This window comes from Oncorhynchus mykiss, chromosome 18, assembly GCF_013265735.2.
Source record: "Oncorhynchus mykiss isolate Arlee chromosome 18, USDA_OmykA_1.1, whole genome shotgun sequence".
Classification (NCBI taxonomy): domain Eukaryota; kingdom Metazoa; phylum Chordata; class Actinopteri; order Salmoniformes; family Salmonidae; genus Oncorhynchus; species Oncorhynchus mykiss.
This window is the reverse complement of record NC_048582.1, coordinates 5,782,634-5,800,339: the sequence shown is the minus strand read 5'-3', so window position 1 is coordinate 5,800,339 and position 17,706 is coordinate 5,782,634. Positions and strand designations below refer to the sequence as shown.

General features: G+C 41.0%; 1 protein-coding gene across 18 annotated transcripts in view; it reads left to right on the top strand.

Annotated features, from left to right (window-relative positions):
- LOC110515909 (zinc finger protein OZF-like) overlaps positions 1-17,706 on the top strand; it is a 98,953-nt gene that overhangs the window by 69,881 nt on the left and 11,366 nt on the right. For 9 of the 18 annotated variants that reach the window (XM_036951196.1, XM_036951197.1, XM_036951207.1 and 6 more), the window contains one exon: positions 1,991-4,174. The exons of 4 other annotated variants lie outside the window; for them this stretch is intronic. In XM_036951196.1, coding sequence (XP_036807091.1) covers positions 1,991-3,090 — 1,100 coding nt within the window. In that variant the 3' untranslated portion in view covers positions 3,091-4,174. Of the gene's footprint in view, positions 1-1,990; positions 4,175-5,446; positions 5,951-6,523; positions 6,845-10,734; positions 10,857-14,853; positions 15,100-17,706 lie in introns of those variants that run through there. 5 more of the 18 variants (XM_036951219.1, XM_036951200.1, XM_036951216.1 and 2 more) reach the window with 4 other exon arrangements.

The window sequence follows — 17,706 nt, the reverse complement described above, 5'->3', positions numbered from 1 at the left end:
TCAATATATTATTATTGTTACAACAGTCTTACCGTTGTCATTGTAAGAGTTTACACATTGTTTGCAAAGGAACAACCTAGACTACACTTGTGAGAAAAACGTTTTGGTTTATTGCATTGCATTTACGAGTTGTCAATTTATTCATTGACAGGAGTGCTCCAAACAATAGACAATCTCGAGTAAGGACACGCACCTATCCTACCTGGCCTGATTAAGCATAGAAGTTGGCCTATAGCCTACTTGACATGATTACACATAGAAGTAGGCCTATAGGCTACTTGACCTGATTACACATAGAAGTAGGCCTATAGGCTACCTGGCCTGATAACACATTGAAGTAGGCCTATAGGCTAGTTGGCTTGATAACACATTGAAGTAGGCCTATAGGCTAGCTGGCCTGATTACACATAGAATTAGGCCTATAGGCTACCTGGCCTGATTACACATTGAAGTAGGCCTATAGGCTAGCTGACCTGATTACACATAGAAGTTGGCCTATAGGCTAGCTGACCTGATTACACATAGAAGTAGGTGTCGTTAGGCTACCTGGCCTCTGTGTAAATGTAGGCCTATAAATGTGCCCATTTAGGGATCTGATAATATTTCTGAATGTCTTAACTCATTGGACAGGAAAAGGCGCAACTCTCACTCATAATGACTTTGTTTTTAAAAAATTAAGCAAGTTTAAAATATTGCCGTTTGACGTTTTGGTCTTCAATGCCCTTCAATCTTTTAAACTTGCTTAACAAAACTATGATTTTTTAAAATGGTGAGTGAGTGTTGCGCCGTTTCCTGTTCAATGATGTTTACACATTTTTAGGTTGCACCTCTACTCACGTTGGTTGAGCACCTTCAACTTCTTTCCAATTTTGATTGTCTTAACTCACCATCACTGTGGAGTTTCTCAAAGTCATTTTTCTTCGCCTCAAACAGCAAGTAAACAAAGTCTGTTTTTACAACCAGTGAGAATGACAACATTTCCTCAATGTAGCCTATTTTACTCATCTTTTCAGCTCTCTTCCTTTCGATAACGACTCAGCATGAAAGGGGAAAAATGTCATGCTCTGATCCGGTTTAACGTCATAAAATAGGCCTACCTGATTACTTCTCATCCCTTGCGCAAATAGCCTACAGCTGTGTCTGTCTTTCCTGAGCTCACTGGCCAAGGAAACTCTTGAGGGCCCAGAATATTTTATACAATGTTGCAAGTTTTCTAGCACAGGCCAGACCAAATTACTAGTTGGGATGCAATGTTTCAAGTTCCTTGCAGACAGGCCATGTGTAGCCAATGTGATTTATAGAATATTTATTTTCATCAGGATATGTTCTACATGCAGGCTGCAGTGTTTTTGTTGGCTATTTGTAGGCTGTTTTTACATATTGGCAATAGAAGTAACTTTTTTTGAATGGAATCATTTTAATTTATATATAATTTATTAACCACATGACATTGATTTGAGACATGAAGATGTTATTTTTAATTAAATTTAAAGGTTCCATGAAAACCATAACTGACGCGCAGATCAGTAGAAATGGCACGATAATCTGCCACTCCAAATGGAAAAATCTGTTGACCGCTGGTGTAGCCTATTATCCGCAACTTCAGGAGGGTAACAGCAGAATCTGAGAAGGCCAGCAGCAGTGAGGAGGAGGAGGGTCGGGAACAGGTTGATCTCTGGCTCCCTCTTTAGTCATTTATGTCTTGATTTTTTTTAAATGTATTGCCGTGCTTAAAGCATCAGACAAGCTCAGTAGCCTACATATAGTTGATTTTATCCAAACAAAGGGTGTGTCTAATATTTGGAAAAATACCCGTTTTAAAATGTATACCAATCGATTGGTCGAAAGAACAAACGACTGTCGACCAGAATACATTTTTATTTGTCGGCACAGCCCTAATAGCTTTATTCCCTGTATTGTACAGCCTACTGTTGTGAAGTCATATGTATATCACAACAATTGACTGGTTATTCTGATGTTCTTCACACAGGAGACCATGTTGAGACATTCTCTACATCCAGAGAGCAACAGCAGGAAAATCACAGCGCTAAGAGGTCTCATCCCTGCCCACATTGTGAGGAGATTTTCCCATTTCTATCAAAACTAAAAATACACCTAAAAATACACACAGGAGAGAATCTGTATTCCTGCACTGACTGTGGGAAGAGTTTAAAAACATCACAGGCTCTGACAGTTCATCAGAGAGTGCACACTGGAGAGAAACCTTACTCCTGCTCTGATTGTGGGGAGCGTTTCTCTCATCAGAGCAACTTAAAAACACACCAACGTATACACACAGGGGAGAAGCCTTACTACTGCTCTGACTGTGGAAAATGTTTCACAACATCAACTGGGCTAAGAGTTCATCAGAGAACACACACAGGAGAGAAGCCTTACTTCTGTTCTGACTGTGGGAGGAGTTTCATAACATCGAGGACTCTGACAGTTCATCAGAAAATGCACACTGGAGAGAAACCTTACTACTGCTCTGATTGTGGGGAGAGTTTCTCTCAACAGAGCAATTTTAAAACACACCAACGTACACACACAGGAGATAAGCCTTACTACTGCTCTGACTGTGGGAAGGGTTTCTCTCAACAGATCCACTTAAAATGTCACCAGCGAATACATACAGGAGAGAAGCCTTACTCCTGCCCTGACTGTGGGAAGGGTTTCTCCCAACAGAGCAACTTAAAATGTCACCAGCGAATACATAAAGGAGAGAAGCCTTACTCCTGCTCTGACTGTGGGAAGTGCTTCACAACATCAACTGAGCTAAAAGTTCATCAAAGAGGACACACAGGAGAGAAGCCTTACTCCTGCTCTGACTGTGGGAAGAGTTTCTCCCAACAGGGCAGCTTAAAAATACACCAACGCATACATAAAGGAGAGAAGCCTTACTCCTGCTCTGACTGTGGGAAGTGCTTCACAACATCAACTGAGCTAAAAATTCATCAAAGAAGACACACAGGAGAGAAGCCTTACTCCTGCTCTGACTGTCAGAAGAGTTTCTCCCAATTGGCTACCTTAAAAACACATCAACGTATACATAAAGGCAAGAAGCCTCATCAGTTGTCTCAGGCCAGTTAAGATTAGTCACTCCATCGCTTCATTCTCATCTCGTAAAGGAAGTGGTAACAGGGAATTTGATAACATTAACACGAACACTCTATTGTAATCCTATTGTTTCTCATTGACAACTGTGCAGAGGGGGTGGTGCCGGAGATGAATACTGAATTGAATATGAAGTTTAAACATTTAAACATTTTCCTTTTAAGGCAAAAAACAAAAGGAGGGTGGTTGGTTGGTCGGGGTGGATGAGTCAGCAAATAACATGAACGTATTGCAACCCAAAGGTTTCATGTTCGAATCTCATCATAGACAACTTTTGCATTTTAGCTAATAAGCAACTTTGCAACTACACTACATGACCAATAGTATGTGGACACCTGCTCGTCAAACATCTCATTACAAAATCATGGGCATTAATATGGACCTGTTCAGGGGCAGGACGACAGATTTGTACCTTGTCAGTTCAGGGATTTGAACTTGCAACCTTTCGGTTACTAGTCCAACGCTCTAACCACTAGGCTACCCTAGCGCCCACATCTTGGTGCTTTTAGTCTTGTGTGCAGCTGCTCTGCCTTTTTTGTGAAGCGAACATTGCTTATGTTGACGTTGCTTCCAGAGGCAGTTTGGAACCGAGGACAAATTATTTTTACGCGCTTCAGCACTTGGCGGTCCCGTTCTGTAAGCTTGTGTGGCCTACCACTTCGCGGCTGAGCCGTTGTTGCTCCTAGACGTTTCCACTTCACAATAACAGCACTTATAGTTGACCGGGGTAGCTCTAGCAGTGCAGAAATTTGACAAACTGACTTGTTGGAAAGATGGCATCCTATGACAATGCCACTTTGAAAGTTGCTGAGCTCTTCAGGCCATTCTACTGCCAACATTTGTCTATGGAGATTGCATGGCTGTGTGCTCGAACTTAACATGTGTAAATATTTGTATGAACATAAGATTCTACAACTGAACACGTTCCACAGACATGACTAACAGAAATGGAATAATGTGTCCTTGAACAAAGGAGGAGGGGGGGGTCAAAATCCAAAGTAACAGTCAGTATCTGTGTGGCCACCAGCTGCATTAAGTACTGCAGTGCATCTCCTCCTCATGGACTGCACCAGATTTACCCGTTCTTGCTGTGAGATGTTACCCTACTCTTCCACCCATGAATCTGCAAGTTCCCGGACAATTCTGGGGGGAATGGCCCTAGCCCTCACCCTCTGATCCAACAGGTCCCAGGCGTGCTCAATGGGATTGAGATCCGGGCTCTTCGCTGGCCATTCCTGTCTTGCAGGAAATCATGCACAGAATGAGCAGTATGGCTGGTGGCATTGTCATCATGCATTGTCATCATGCTGGAGGGTCATGTCAGGATGAGCCTGCAGGAAGAGTACCTCATGAGGGAGGAGGATGTCTTCCCTGTAAAGCACAGCGTTGAGATTGCCTGCAATGACAACAAGCTCAGTCCGATGATGCTGTGACACACCGCCCCAGACCAATGACGGACACTCAACCAAATCGATCCCACTCGAGAGTACAGGCCTCGGTGTAACGCTCATTCCTTCAACAATAAATGCAAATCCAACCATCACCCCTGGTGAGACAAAACCGTGACTCGTCAGTGAAGAGCACTTTTTGCCAGTCCTGTCTGCAAAGGTTGGTTTGTGCCCATAGGCGACGTTGTTGCCGGTGATGTCTGGTGAGGACCTGCCTTACAACAGGCCTACAAGCCCTCAGTCCAGCCTCTCTCAGCCTATTGGGGACAGTCTGAGCACTGATGGAGGGATTGTGCGTTCCTGGTGTAACTCGGGCAGTTGTTGTTGCCATCCTGTACCTGCCCCGCAGGTGTGATGTTCAGATGTACCGATCCTGTGTAGGTGTTGTTACACGTGGTCTTCCACTGTGAGGACGATCAGCTGTCCGTCCTGTCTCCCTGTAGCGCTGTCTTAGGCGTCTCACAGTACGGACATTGCAATTTATTGCCCTGGCCACATCTGCAGTCCAATGAAGATCTGTGAAGTTATTTTGATTTTTACGAATTATATTTGAAAGTCAGGGTCCTAAAAAAGGGATGTTTCTTTTTTTTGCTGAGTTTTTATAGTGTATTCAGAATGTTAAGTTAGCATGCAACTATTTAGCATGTTAATTAACGTTAACATCAAATTGGAATAAGTAAAATATAATACGTATTGCATATTTGTAACATATTGGAATTCGTAACATACTTATACATCCTACAAATCGTATTATATTGTACGACTCATATTACATTCGTAGGCCAATGTCATGTAACATAATATACTGGTATCATACTAAAGTGAGTGGTATGAATTTTTGTAAGATATAATACGTTTTGATCTGACACCAAGTTGTCCCTCAGGGCTTTGACCGTTGTTGCATCTGTGGATCGCTCTGGATGGGAGTCTGTCAGATGACTAATGTGATGTAGATGTCGAGCGGCTTCACTGCAAATGGATTGTATGTTTTTAAATATTCAACAATGATAATAAAATGTAAAAGCTATTCCTCGGCAGGTAGAGAGAGTGTGATGATGATCAGTTCTCTGTGGGAATGAGTTAGTAGATACAACATGTATCAGATAGAGATGGTGTGATGATGATCAGTTCTCTGTGGGAATGAGTTAGTAGATACAACATGTATCAGATAGAGATGGTGTGATGATCAGTTTTCAACATTACTTTGGGTGGATTCTTTTTTTACTACATGACTTTTGTTTAATGATACACAGGCTATGAAATGACTGTGTTTATTACATTGTCTTATAAAACTAGATTGATTACTTTAGTAGTCATTGTTACATTTATTTGGATAACTGCAATGAATGTAATTGATCTATGACAAATAAACATTCTTTATGAATTTGTATTTTCTATATAGTTAACCCAAAAAACAATGTTTTTGTTTAATTCATGGCATTCAAAATATCTATCTAGTCAAAACATGTCACTACACCTTTACACATCACCATGGGGACAATCCAATTTGCTACAATGCATACAAATTAATGTTTTGCAGTGTAAAGGACTTAAACATGTTTCTTATTAAATTACAGTTAAATAAAACAAATTGTCATTTTTAAAGTGTTTTATATGGTACCAAAGTCCAGGGACAGCATTACCACCACAATCCAATAATGACCCAGTTACTATTGGGGGAATGGAACCAGAGAGGAAGCTTGTGTTACCTTTCTCACACCACTACAGTATTCATTTCAACAGACCTTTTCCACGACCCATTGTTAGAGCTCAATATATGCCCAGGACAATATTGAGGGTCACACTGTTGTAATGCCCAGTTGATTATGTAAATAGTCTTGTAGAACTCTGGTATTGGTGGGTCATTTCAGGGTGAGTCATTGATATGAATGTTCAGAGTGAAAGAGCTGTGACCTCCCCTGTGATAGCCCACATCTACCACAACCTTTCCTGTTGTGTTAGCCAGCACCACAGCATTTTAGGAAGCTATTGTTCAAATTGTGTTCATATGTACATTACAATGAGAGGGGGTGTGGCCTGCACAGGGGAGGAAGTTGATCCCAGACTTCTATTTAGGACTGGGATACTATTCAGAGTTGACAAATTACACACTCCAAACCTACAGTCACTGCGTCCTGATTGTGACAGTGGAGCCCAGTTTGCACTGCAGGATCCAGAGATTACATCAGTGAAGCTGGAAGACTGCAGTCAAGCACTGGAGCTGAATGTCAACATTAAAGATGAAGAAGAGGAGGAGAAGATTGGGAAATCTGTTAATCATGGTAAGAGCAGGTTATATCTAACTATAAATTATCTTGATAAATTAGACCTCCATAAATTATCACCCAGTCTATTGTTAGGTTGAATTCTGTAATTCTGACATCCAATTCTCTTCAACGCTTTTGAATGAGGAAAATGTGGAATTGGAATTTGGGTTACTTTGTGAATTGACTAATTGAAATGGAATTGACCCTGACAGTTGATAACCCTTGCGATAATGAGTGGGGGATGATATAGCTAACACTTTTCAAAGGGAAGTTGGTTTTGAAGTTTCTGAACCAATATCTAAGAGATTAAGATCAGTAAAACATATATTTACCTGTATTTAGCACATTTTTTAAACTAAAGTACTTCAATATATACTTAAAATATGTTTTTTTACTGGTACCTGCTACATTCAGACACTTGTTGGCGTCCAAGAGAAAAATGTGTTTGTTCGTGAGTCTCAGCTTGTAGGCCGAACTTTTCGGACGACACAGACAGAAGTTGGTGTCTCCTGGTCTGACAAACAACACCGCAGCTCTGCCACGGAAAGACATCAGCGGATGCGGTGGATTGAGACGCAGCCCATGCAAGAATACATCTAATGCTTAAACAGAAGGATTTTGATGGGGATTTCTTTATTATTATGCTCACCAAGTGTTGGCTAGCTAACTGCAGAGGCATAACTGTAGCTAGCTAACGTTAGCAAACGTACTTAACTAAATTTAGCTAGGTAGCAAACGTTAGCTGGCGATATTATTAGGCCTACCAACTAGGCCAGCTAGCTAACAAGTTACCATAGCACATTGTACAGAGTATACCTTCCATGTAGTATATTGAGTTTGTTTTTGTATTAGCTAGCTAGTTTTCTAACATTGACTAGCTACTGTAGCTAGCTAAATTACCTAACCCACAGCTGGCAAATAGCTATGCTAAGTTCGCTGCTAGCTAGCGGGGCGCACCTTTGTGTGAAGTTAGCCACAATAACGATTATAAATAACTGGAATTTACGGTTCGCCTTCATAATAAAAGTCCCCCATTTGGAAACAACAGGGTGAGGTCAATATTGGGTTAGTAATACATATCTTTCGTGTTAGTATGCACTTTCGTAGCTAGCTGGATAACCCAATAACTAGTTATCAAGGCCTAGGTAGCTATAGCCCTAAACTATCGAAAGCATGTTGATGATAACTATTGTATGATAATGTTGTGTCTAAGTTGTCATACATTATTCTCTACCACAGATTTCCACAAGATCTCAGATTCCAGGATGGGAAAATACTTACTAGAAAGAAACATATGACATCAGAGACAGAGTTGTTGATTTCCATTGTTATTTGTAACACTAAAAAGGGGAGAAAAAGACAATCCTGTTTTTATAAATTAGTTACAGTGCATTTGGAAAGTATTCAGACCCCTTGACTTTTTCCACATTTTGTTACATTACAGCCTTATTCTAAAATGGATTAAATTAAAATGTCCTCTGCAATCTACACACAATACCCCATAATGCCAAAGCGAAAACAGGTTTTTATATATTTTTTCAAAATATATAAAAAAAAAAAAACTACCTTATTAACATAAGTATTCAGACCCTTTGCTGTGAGACTCGAAATCGAGCTCTGGTGCATCCTGTTTCCATTGATCATCCTTGAGATGTTTCTACAACTTGATTGGAGGCCACCTGTGGTAAATTAAATTGATTGGACATGCTTTGGAAAGGCACACACCTGTCTATGTAAGGTCCCACAGTTGACAGTGCATGTTGGAGCTGAAACCAAGCCATGAGGTCGAAGGAATTGTCCGTAGAGCTCCGAGACCGGATTGTATCGAGGCACAGATCTGGGGAAGTGTACCAAAAAATATCTGCAACATTGAAGGTCCCCAAGAACACAGTGGCCTCCATCATTCTTAAATGGAAGAAGTTTGGAACCACCAAGACGCTTGCCCGAGCTGGCCGCCCGGCCAAACTGAGCAATCGGGGGAGAAGGGCCTTGGTCGGGGAGTTGACCAAGAACCTGATAGTCACTCTGACAGAGCTCTAGAGTTCCTCTGTGGAGATGGGAGAACCTTCCAGAATGACAACCATCTCTGCAGCACTCCACCAATCAGGCTTTTACGGTAGATTAGCAAAAATTAATTTATAAAAAATGTCTAAACCTGTTTATTGTTGTCATTATGGTGTATTGTTTGTAGATCGATGAGGAATAAAAAAAACAATTTAATGCATTGTTGAATAAGGATGTAATGTAACAATGTGGAAAAAGTCAAGGGGTCTGAATACTTTCCCGAAGTCATTTGTCACCCAGTACACCCAGAAGAGGACTGGGCACTGCTCGGATCCTGGTTCCTCTCTAGGTTTCTTCCTAGGTTCCTTCCTTCTAGGGAGTTTTTCATCTCCACTGGGCGTCTGCATTGCTTTGCTCTGTGGGGTTTTAGTCTTGGCAAAAAAAAGCCTTACTCCTGTAATCCTGTTGTTTCTCACTGTGAGAAAAGGGAGCGTTATAGAATGTTATCCTCTTTACTTTACTGATCAGTATTCACCTTGTCAGTTTTGGTGTGTTTTGTTCGCTTCTACTGTAAAGATATTGATATGACCTTGGATTTGCCCTGAGGGTTGACTATCCTCTGTGACTGGGTGGTACTGCTTCCCTCTGCAGTTTTCTGTGGGAATGAGCTAGTAGACACAACATGTATCAGATAGAGATGGTGTGATGATCAGTTCTCTGTTGGGAATGAGCTAGTAGACAACATGTATCAGATAGAGATGGTGTGATGATCAGTTCTCTGTTGGGAATGAGCTAGTAGACAACATGTATCAGATAGAGATGGTGTGATGATCAGTTCTCTGTTGGGAATGAGCTAGTAGACAACATGTATCAGATAGAGATGGTGTGATGATCAGTTTTCACCATTCGGTTGGGTGGATTATTTTTGTTTATTAAATAGTATTTTAAAACTAGACTAGTTATTCCTTATGAATATGTTTGGATAACTTAATTGAAGCCTGCTTAATGTATCTTCCAATGAAAAGTAAAGATTGTACATTAATTTGTACTGTACTTCTCTTTTGTGTAATGAATTACAAAAAAAACATACTTTAAGTGACATATTTAGTGCTTTTCTGAAGCTTGCAAGACAGGAAGTTTAAATGAGCATCACAAAGCTAAATCTGACCTATTCTCTAACATGTTTTGTCAGCATAAACAGCTGTGAGACCTGCTAGAGTAATGCAACTTTATTGATCTCCTGAATCATTGTAGTTATGGGGGGTTATCTTTACAGTAAATATAATGTTTTGTTTAATTCATGAATTTCAAATAAATATATCTGTATTTATCTACTCAATACATGTCATGACACCTCTACACACTGGGACAAGACAATTTACTAGTCACCAATATTCTCTAAATCAAATCAGTGATGACTGTTTAACAGTCTTATGGCCTGGAGATAGAAGCGGCTTCATTCTCTCGGTCCCAGCTTTGATGCACCTGTACTGTCTCCAACTGCTAGGGGCGGCAGGTAGCCTAGTGGTCAGAGTGAGCTGACAAGTTCACTATCTGTTGTTAACCCACTGTTCCCCGGGTGCCGAAGACGTGGATGTCGATTATGGCAGCCCCTCGCACCTCTCTGAATCAGAGGGTTTTGGTTAAATGCTGATGACACATTTCAGTTGAAGCCGTTCAGTTGTACAACTGACTAGATATCCCCCTTTCCAAGATGGTAGCAGGGTGAACTCTGGTGGCTGAGGTTCTTGATGATCTTTTTAGCCTTCCACAGAGATTATCTACAATGAATATGTTATGGGTTAACTTAGACACACACAAAAAAAACAAGGCTTATTTGTCTAGCTAATCGATCTCACTTTTATATTCTACATGGTTTAGTAGTAGTTAGTCCATCAGTCCATTAATGTCGCTGTTGCACTGTGGTAGTGGGGGGAACAGGAAGTTCCGGGTTGGTGCCCACCATTCTACAGAATAAAGAAAACGCCAGAACTGTGCTGACCCTTTCTCTTTATTATTACAGGTATGTAATATAACGTTTAAACGGACTAACATCGAAATAACGTTTGGGAAAGGTTTTGTGTCAAACCGAGTGAGTGAAGAACGTGAGAAAAAAACATTTACAAGCACACGGCGTGGTGTCCACCACACGTTTTCAATTGTGAGGCTTTCATTGTTCGTAATAACTCAGTGGGTTTCGCCTGGGGATGTTCAGTACAAAAACGTTGTGGAAGTTGCAGATAGAAATGCTCTGAATAGAACTGACATGATTCCTTGGAATCAGAGGCATGTTTGTTCTACATAATACATGTATATCTGATCGTGGCCAACGTCTCCGTCCTCCCCGCTTGTCCCTACCTATGTGAAGATAGCTACAATAACGATTAGCCACAATAGTGGACAACTGGGTCCGTATTGACCCCAGTTGAGTATGGAGGGTCTTTTGTTTGTGTTGGACATTCATATTGCATTCTACAGTCTTACCTATGGATTGTTCAGCCTACTGAGTGACACCCACAGAACACAACTATGTAGAGTTTACACAAATATTAGCATCTCAGCTCTATTGCAGGACTCTGAAACCTCTGTTGTCCCGGAGTTGGACCCCGTCAGCTAAATTGCCATGATCATCAGTGGTTTCAAGTTTCTCTGTACATTTTGGACGAGATGATCACAGCAAAACATAATTACTTCTGCATTTCCCACTGTGTTAAACACATTGATTCTCATTGCCAATAGGCTCTGGATAACTCCTGATAGTTGTTTAGCTGATGGGTCTATTCAGCGCTTAAATAGACAACATGATTAGTCACAGGAACCAGGACTAATAAAGCCAATGCAACTATCTGTTTTACAAACGCTAGACCTACCACATGGATGGACATTCATAAAATAAAGTTATAGGCCAACACTGTAGGATACACCCCAGTAAACACTGTAGGATACACCCCAGTAAACACTGTAGGATACACCCCAGTAAACACTGTAGGATACACCCCAGTAAACACTGTAGGATACACCCCAGTAAACACTGTAGGATACACCCCAGTAAACACTGTAGGATACACCCCAGTAAACACTGTAGGATACACTCCAGTAAACACTGTAGGATACACCCCAGTAAACACTGTAGGATACACCCCAGTAAACACTGTAGGATACACCCCAGTAAACACTGTAGGATACACCCCAGTAAACACTGTAGGATACACCCCAGTAAACACTGTAGGATACACTCCAGTAAACACTGTAGGATACACCCCAGTAAACACAGACCGACGTCTTTAGGATGCCTTTTTTGACTTGGCCCAAACCTTAGACCGGACCAAATCTGAACCAATCACATCATTAGGCAGGTTTTCATTGACCCGGGTGCGTTCGACAAAAGTAATGTGACAAAAAATCTTTGCTGCGGCAGATATGAGAAATGTTATAAAGATCAACAACATTTTTAATCGTTTGATGGTGGATTTTTCTTTTGTCAAAGTTTCTTTATTCCCGACAAGTGAGGATAGAAGCTGTGTTTTTAAAAAAACAACGTATGATTGCGGAATCATTTTGACGGTACGAGGTGCGTCATTACTAACAGCTGTTTTTATCGATACAAGATAATTAAATGAAAGCACTAAGCGGGCAATTGTCGGATCTATTTTCTATGCGAACTTTCTCTAAATGTCGCCAAAAAAAATTATTGGACAAGTTATTGGAGACAGCTACTGTTTCACAAGATTGGAACTCATAGTACAGCAGAGTACAGGAACGTAACGTTTAGTAGAGTACAACAATACAGAGTATAGTACAGTATAGTACAGTATAACGTACTGTATTGTACTCTAATGTACTGCGATATGGCTGGGCAATATGGAATAAATATCATACAGCTGTATCTTGAGTTTTTAAATTATTACATTTATTTATTGGCAATTCACGATGTGTGTATATATATATTATTATTTTTTTTTTCTCTAAATAAGCCTTGTACAATTAAAGGTTGAATACACTGCATTTCTAACAGTCAATAATCTAATGAATTCAGGGCTTGTGAAGTTATACCTAAGCTAAATATGCTAAATATAAGCCTTCCACAACCATAACACCCACTAATAATTGTATTATTTTATCAAAATAGTTTAACCTGCTATTTTTTGTTGTTGCAATAATCACTTCTCTCAAGCCCAGGTGCTGGTGATTAGCCTGCTAATCTTTATGTTTCAAGTTTATGTAACAGTATAACTTTAGACCGTCCCCTCGCCCATACCCGAGCCCCCCTGCACACATCAACAACTGACACCCACAAAGCATCGTTACTCATCGCTCCACAAAATCCGCGGCCTTTGCAGAGCAAGGGGAACTGCTACTTCAAGGTCTCAGAGCAAGTGACGTCACCGATTTAAAACGCTAACTAGCCGTTTCACATCCGTTACATTTAGCCAAATTGGATCTATTTGCTAACAAGGTTTAACAGTTGAATTGTTATGAACATACCCTTCTTTCTGTCTCCAACTGCTTGAAAAGCTTGTTAGCCTGTCCACTTGTTCAGATGTTAAATCAAGGGGCCTACCTTATTTCTCAGAATGAGAACGAGTTGTCAGTGCATTCTGAAGGTTCAGACCCCTTCCCTTTTCCACATTTTGTTACTTTACCCTTATACTAAAATGGATTAAATTAAATGTTTTTCCATCAATCTACACACAATACCCCATAATGACAAAGCAAAAACAGGTTTTTAGAATTTTTTGCAAATTTACAAAATAATTCAAAACCGAAATGCTTTATTTCCATAAGCATTGACCTAGAGGTGGCCGCCCGGCTAAACTGGGCAATAGAGGGAGTAGGTCCTTGGTCAGGGAGGTGACCAAGAACCCAAAGGTCACTCTGACAGAACTCCAGACTTCCTCTGTGGAAATGGGAGAACTTTCCAGAAGGACAACCATCTATGTCTCCACCAGTCACTCCTTTATTGTAGAGTGGCCAGACGGAAGCAACTCCTTAGTAAAGGCACATGACAGCCCGGTTGGAGTGCCAAAAGGCAAGGACTCTGACCATGACGAACAAGATTCTCTGGTCTGATGAAACCAAGATTAATCTCTTTGGGCTGAATGCCAAGTGTCACATCTGGAGGAGGCCTGGCACCATCCCTACAGTGAATCATGGTGGTGGCAGCGTCATGATGTGTGGATGTTTTTCAGCTGCAGGGACTGAGAGACTAGTCAGGATCGAGGGAAAGATGAATGGAGCAGGGAGATCCTTGATGAAAACCTGCTAAGGACCTCAGACTGGGGTAAAGGTTCACCTTCCAACAGGACAACAACCCTAAGTACACAGTCAAGACAATGCAGGAGTGGCTTTGGGGCAAGTCTCTGAATGCCCTTGGGTGGCCCAGCCAGAGCCCTGGACTTGATCCAGATTGAACATCTCTGGAGAGACCTGAAAATGGCTGTGCAGCGACGCTCCCCATCCAACCTGACAGAGCTTGATAGGATCTGCAAAGAAGAATGAAAGAAACTCCCCAAATACAGGTGTGCCAAGCTTGTAATGTCATACCCAAAAAGACTTAAGGCTGTAATCACTGCCAAAGGTGCTTCAACAAAGTACTGAGTAAATGGGTCTGAATACTTATGTAAATATGATATTTCTGTTTTAAATTTGTAATAAATTTGCAAAAAAATCTTGAAACCTGTTTTCGCTTTGTCATTATGGGGTGTATTGTCTGTAGATTGATGAGGGGGAAAAACGATTTAATACATTTTAGAATAAGGCAATGTAATGTAATAAAATGTGTAAAATGTCAAGAGTTCTGAATATTATCTGAATGCACTGTTTAGGAAATCTAGTTTAGAATACGCTAAGTTCATTTACGTAGTGAACCTTTTATAGTGTGAACTTTGTGTCTAATGTAAAGATGAATTGAATGGTTTGTTGTCAGTGCTTAGCTACCTGATCTAATATAGTTTGAGAATAAAGATTGTGTCAGAACTTTCAAGACTCATTTTTGTGTACTTTTCTCTTTATTACTACAGGCCGACTCAGATTAAGTCTGAGGCCGGTAACATCAACAGTGAGGACAAACCCAGCCTGCCTCTCTCCTTCCAAACTGAGTCCAAACCTACAGTCACTGGGTCCTGATTGTGACACAGGATCCCAGTTTGCACTGCAGGATCCAGAGATGGCATCAGTGAAGCTGGAAGACTGCAGTCAAACTGAGCTGAATGTCAACATTAAAGATGAAGAGGAGGAGGAGAAGATTGGGAAATCTGTTTCTCATGGTAAGCACAGGTTCTAACTATATCTTCAGAAGTTTGAGTAATAGACCTCCATAAGTTATGACCCAGTCTATTGATAGGTTGAATTCTGTAATTCTGACAACATATCCCTGAATACCTGGGCTATCTTGAGTGATCAGAGAGGAGACTAAAGAAGTGAAGTAGACAAACTGCCAGCGTTTTAAAGTTCTATGAAATGAGTCTGTGTAGTTACTAACCCTTGTGATAGTGAGTGGAGGATGATATGAAATGAGTCTGTAGTTACTAACCCTTGTGATAAGTTAGTGGAGGATAATATGAAATTAGTCTGTAGTTACTAACCCTTGTGATAGTGAGTGGAGGATAATATGAAATGAGTCTGTGTAGTTACTAACCCTTGTGATAGTGAGTGGAGGATGATATGACTCATAATATTCACCCCTTTCTGCCCTCAACTGTGGAATAGCTTTTAGGGCCATAGACCCCATTTAGTCGACTGTTCAATTGTTGGTCAATAGGCGACCAATATTTTTTTTAGTCGAGCAGTGGCAAATATAAATACCAGTCAAAAGTTTGGACACACCCATTCTTTATTTTTTACTATTTTCTACATTGTAGAATAATACTGACGACATCAAAACTACGAAATAACACATAGAACCATGTAGTAACCAAAAAAGTGTTAAACAAATCCAAATATATTTTAGATTGTTCAAAGTAGCCACCCTTTGCCTTGATGACAGCTTTGCACACTCTTGGCATTCTCTCAACCAACTTCATGAGGAATGCTTTTCCAACAGTCTTGAAGGGGTTCCCACATATGCTGAGCACTTGTTGGCTGCTTTTCCTTCACTCTGCGCTCCAACTCATTCTAAACCATCTCAATTGGGTTGAGGTTGGGTGATTGTGGAGGCCAGGTCATCTGATACAGCACTCCATTGCTCTCCTTCTTGGTCAAATACCCCACAGCCTGGAGGTGTGCTGGGTCATTGTCCTGTTGAAAAACAAATAATAGCCCCACTAAGCGCAAACCAGATGGGATGGCATATCACTGCAGAATGTTGTGGTGGTCATGCTGGTTAAGTGTGCCTTGAATTCAAAATAAATCACTGACAGTGTCACCAGCAGAGCACCCCCACACAATCACACCTGCTCCTCCATGCTTCACGGTGGGAAGGAGGACCTAGTCTGCTCTTCCATGCTTCACGGTGGGAAGGAGGACCTAGTCTGCTCCTCCATGCTTCACGGTGGGAAGGAGGACCTAGTCTGCTCCTCCATGCTTCACGGTGGGAAGGAGGACCTAGTCTGCGCCTCACAAAGACACGGTGGTTTTATATCAAAAATCTCAGTTGATGTTGGGATGTCTGTTACTTGAACTCTGTGAAGCAGTTATTTGAGCTGCAATTTTTGAGCAGTTATTGTCATAATATCATAATATGGATTTGGTCTTTTACCAAATAGGGCTATCTTCTGTATACCACCCCTACCATGTCACAACCATGTCACAACTGATTGGCTCAAACGCATTAAGAAGATAAGAAATTCCACAAATTAACTTTTAACAAGGCACACCTGTTAATTGAAATGCATTCCAGGTGACTACCTCATGAAGCGGGTTGAGAGAATGCCAAGAGTGTGCAAAGCTGTCATCAAGGCAAAGGGTGTCTACTTTGAAGAATCTCAAATATAAAATTATCTTTGATTTGTTTAACACTTTTTTGGTTACTACATGATTCCATGTGTTATTTCATAGTTTTGATGTCTTCACTATTATTCTACAACGTAGAAAATAGTAAAAGTAAAGAAAACCCTTGAATGAGTAGGTGTGTCCAAACTTTGGACTGGTACTGAATATATAAAAAATGTATGGCACACGAGACATCTGTCTGATTCACGCCTGTCTGAGTGGACTAGTCCATTTGCCTGTCTGGGTGGACTAATCCATTTGCCTGTCTGGGTGGACTAGTCCATTGCCTGTCTGGGTGGACTAGTCCATTGCCTGTCTGGGTGGACTAGTCCATTGCCTGTCTGGGTGGACTAGTCCATTGCCTGTCTGGGTGGACTAGTCCATTGCCTGTCTGGGTGGACTAGTCCATTGCCTGTCTGGGTGGACTAGTCCATTGCCTGTCTGGGTGGAATAGTCCATTGCAGAGGGGATGGCACACCACTATCACCAGTAGTACATTTAGCCTACCTAATTCCCATAATTTTTAATTTACAATGTTTGTTTGGTTACGGTAATGCATTCAATATATTATTATTGCAGTCTTGTCATTGTAGGAGTGGACACATTGTTTGTAGAGCATATACAACCTAGGCTACACTTGTGAGAAAAGTTTTGGTGTATTTACTTCCATTTACGAGTTTACTATTTATTATTTGTCTTTTGTTTAAGAGTGCTCCTGTCAATGTTGAGTAAGGACACACACCTGATTACACCTGTAGGCTAGCTGGCCTGATTACACATAGAAGTATGCCTGTAGGCTAGCTGGCCTGATTACACATATAAGTAGGCCTATAGGCTACCTGGCCTGATTACACATAGAAGTAGACATATAGGCTAGCTGGCCTGATTACACATAGGAGTAGGCCTATAGGCTACCTGGCCTGATTACACATTGAAGTAGGCCT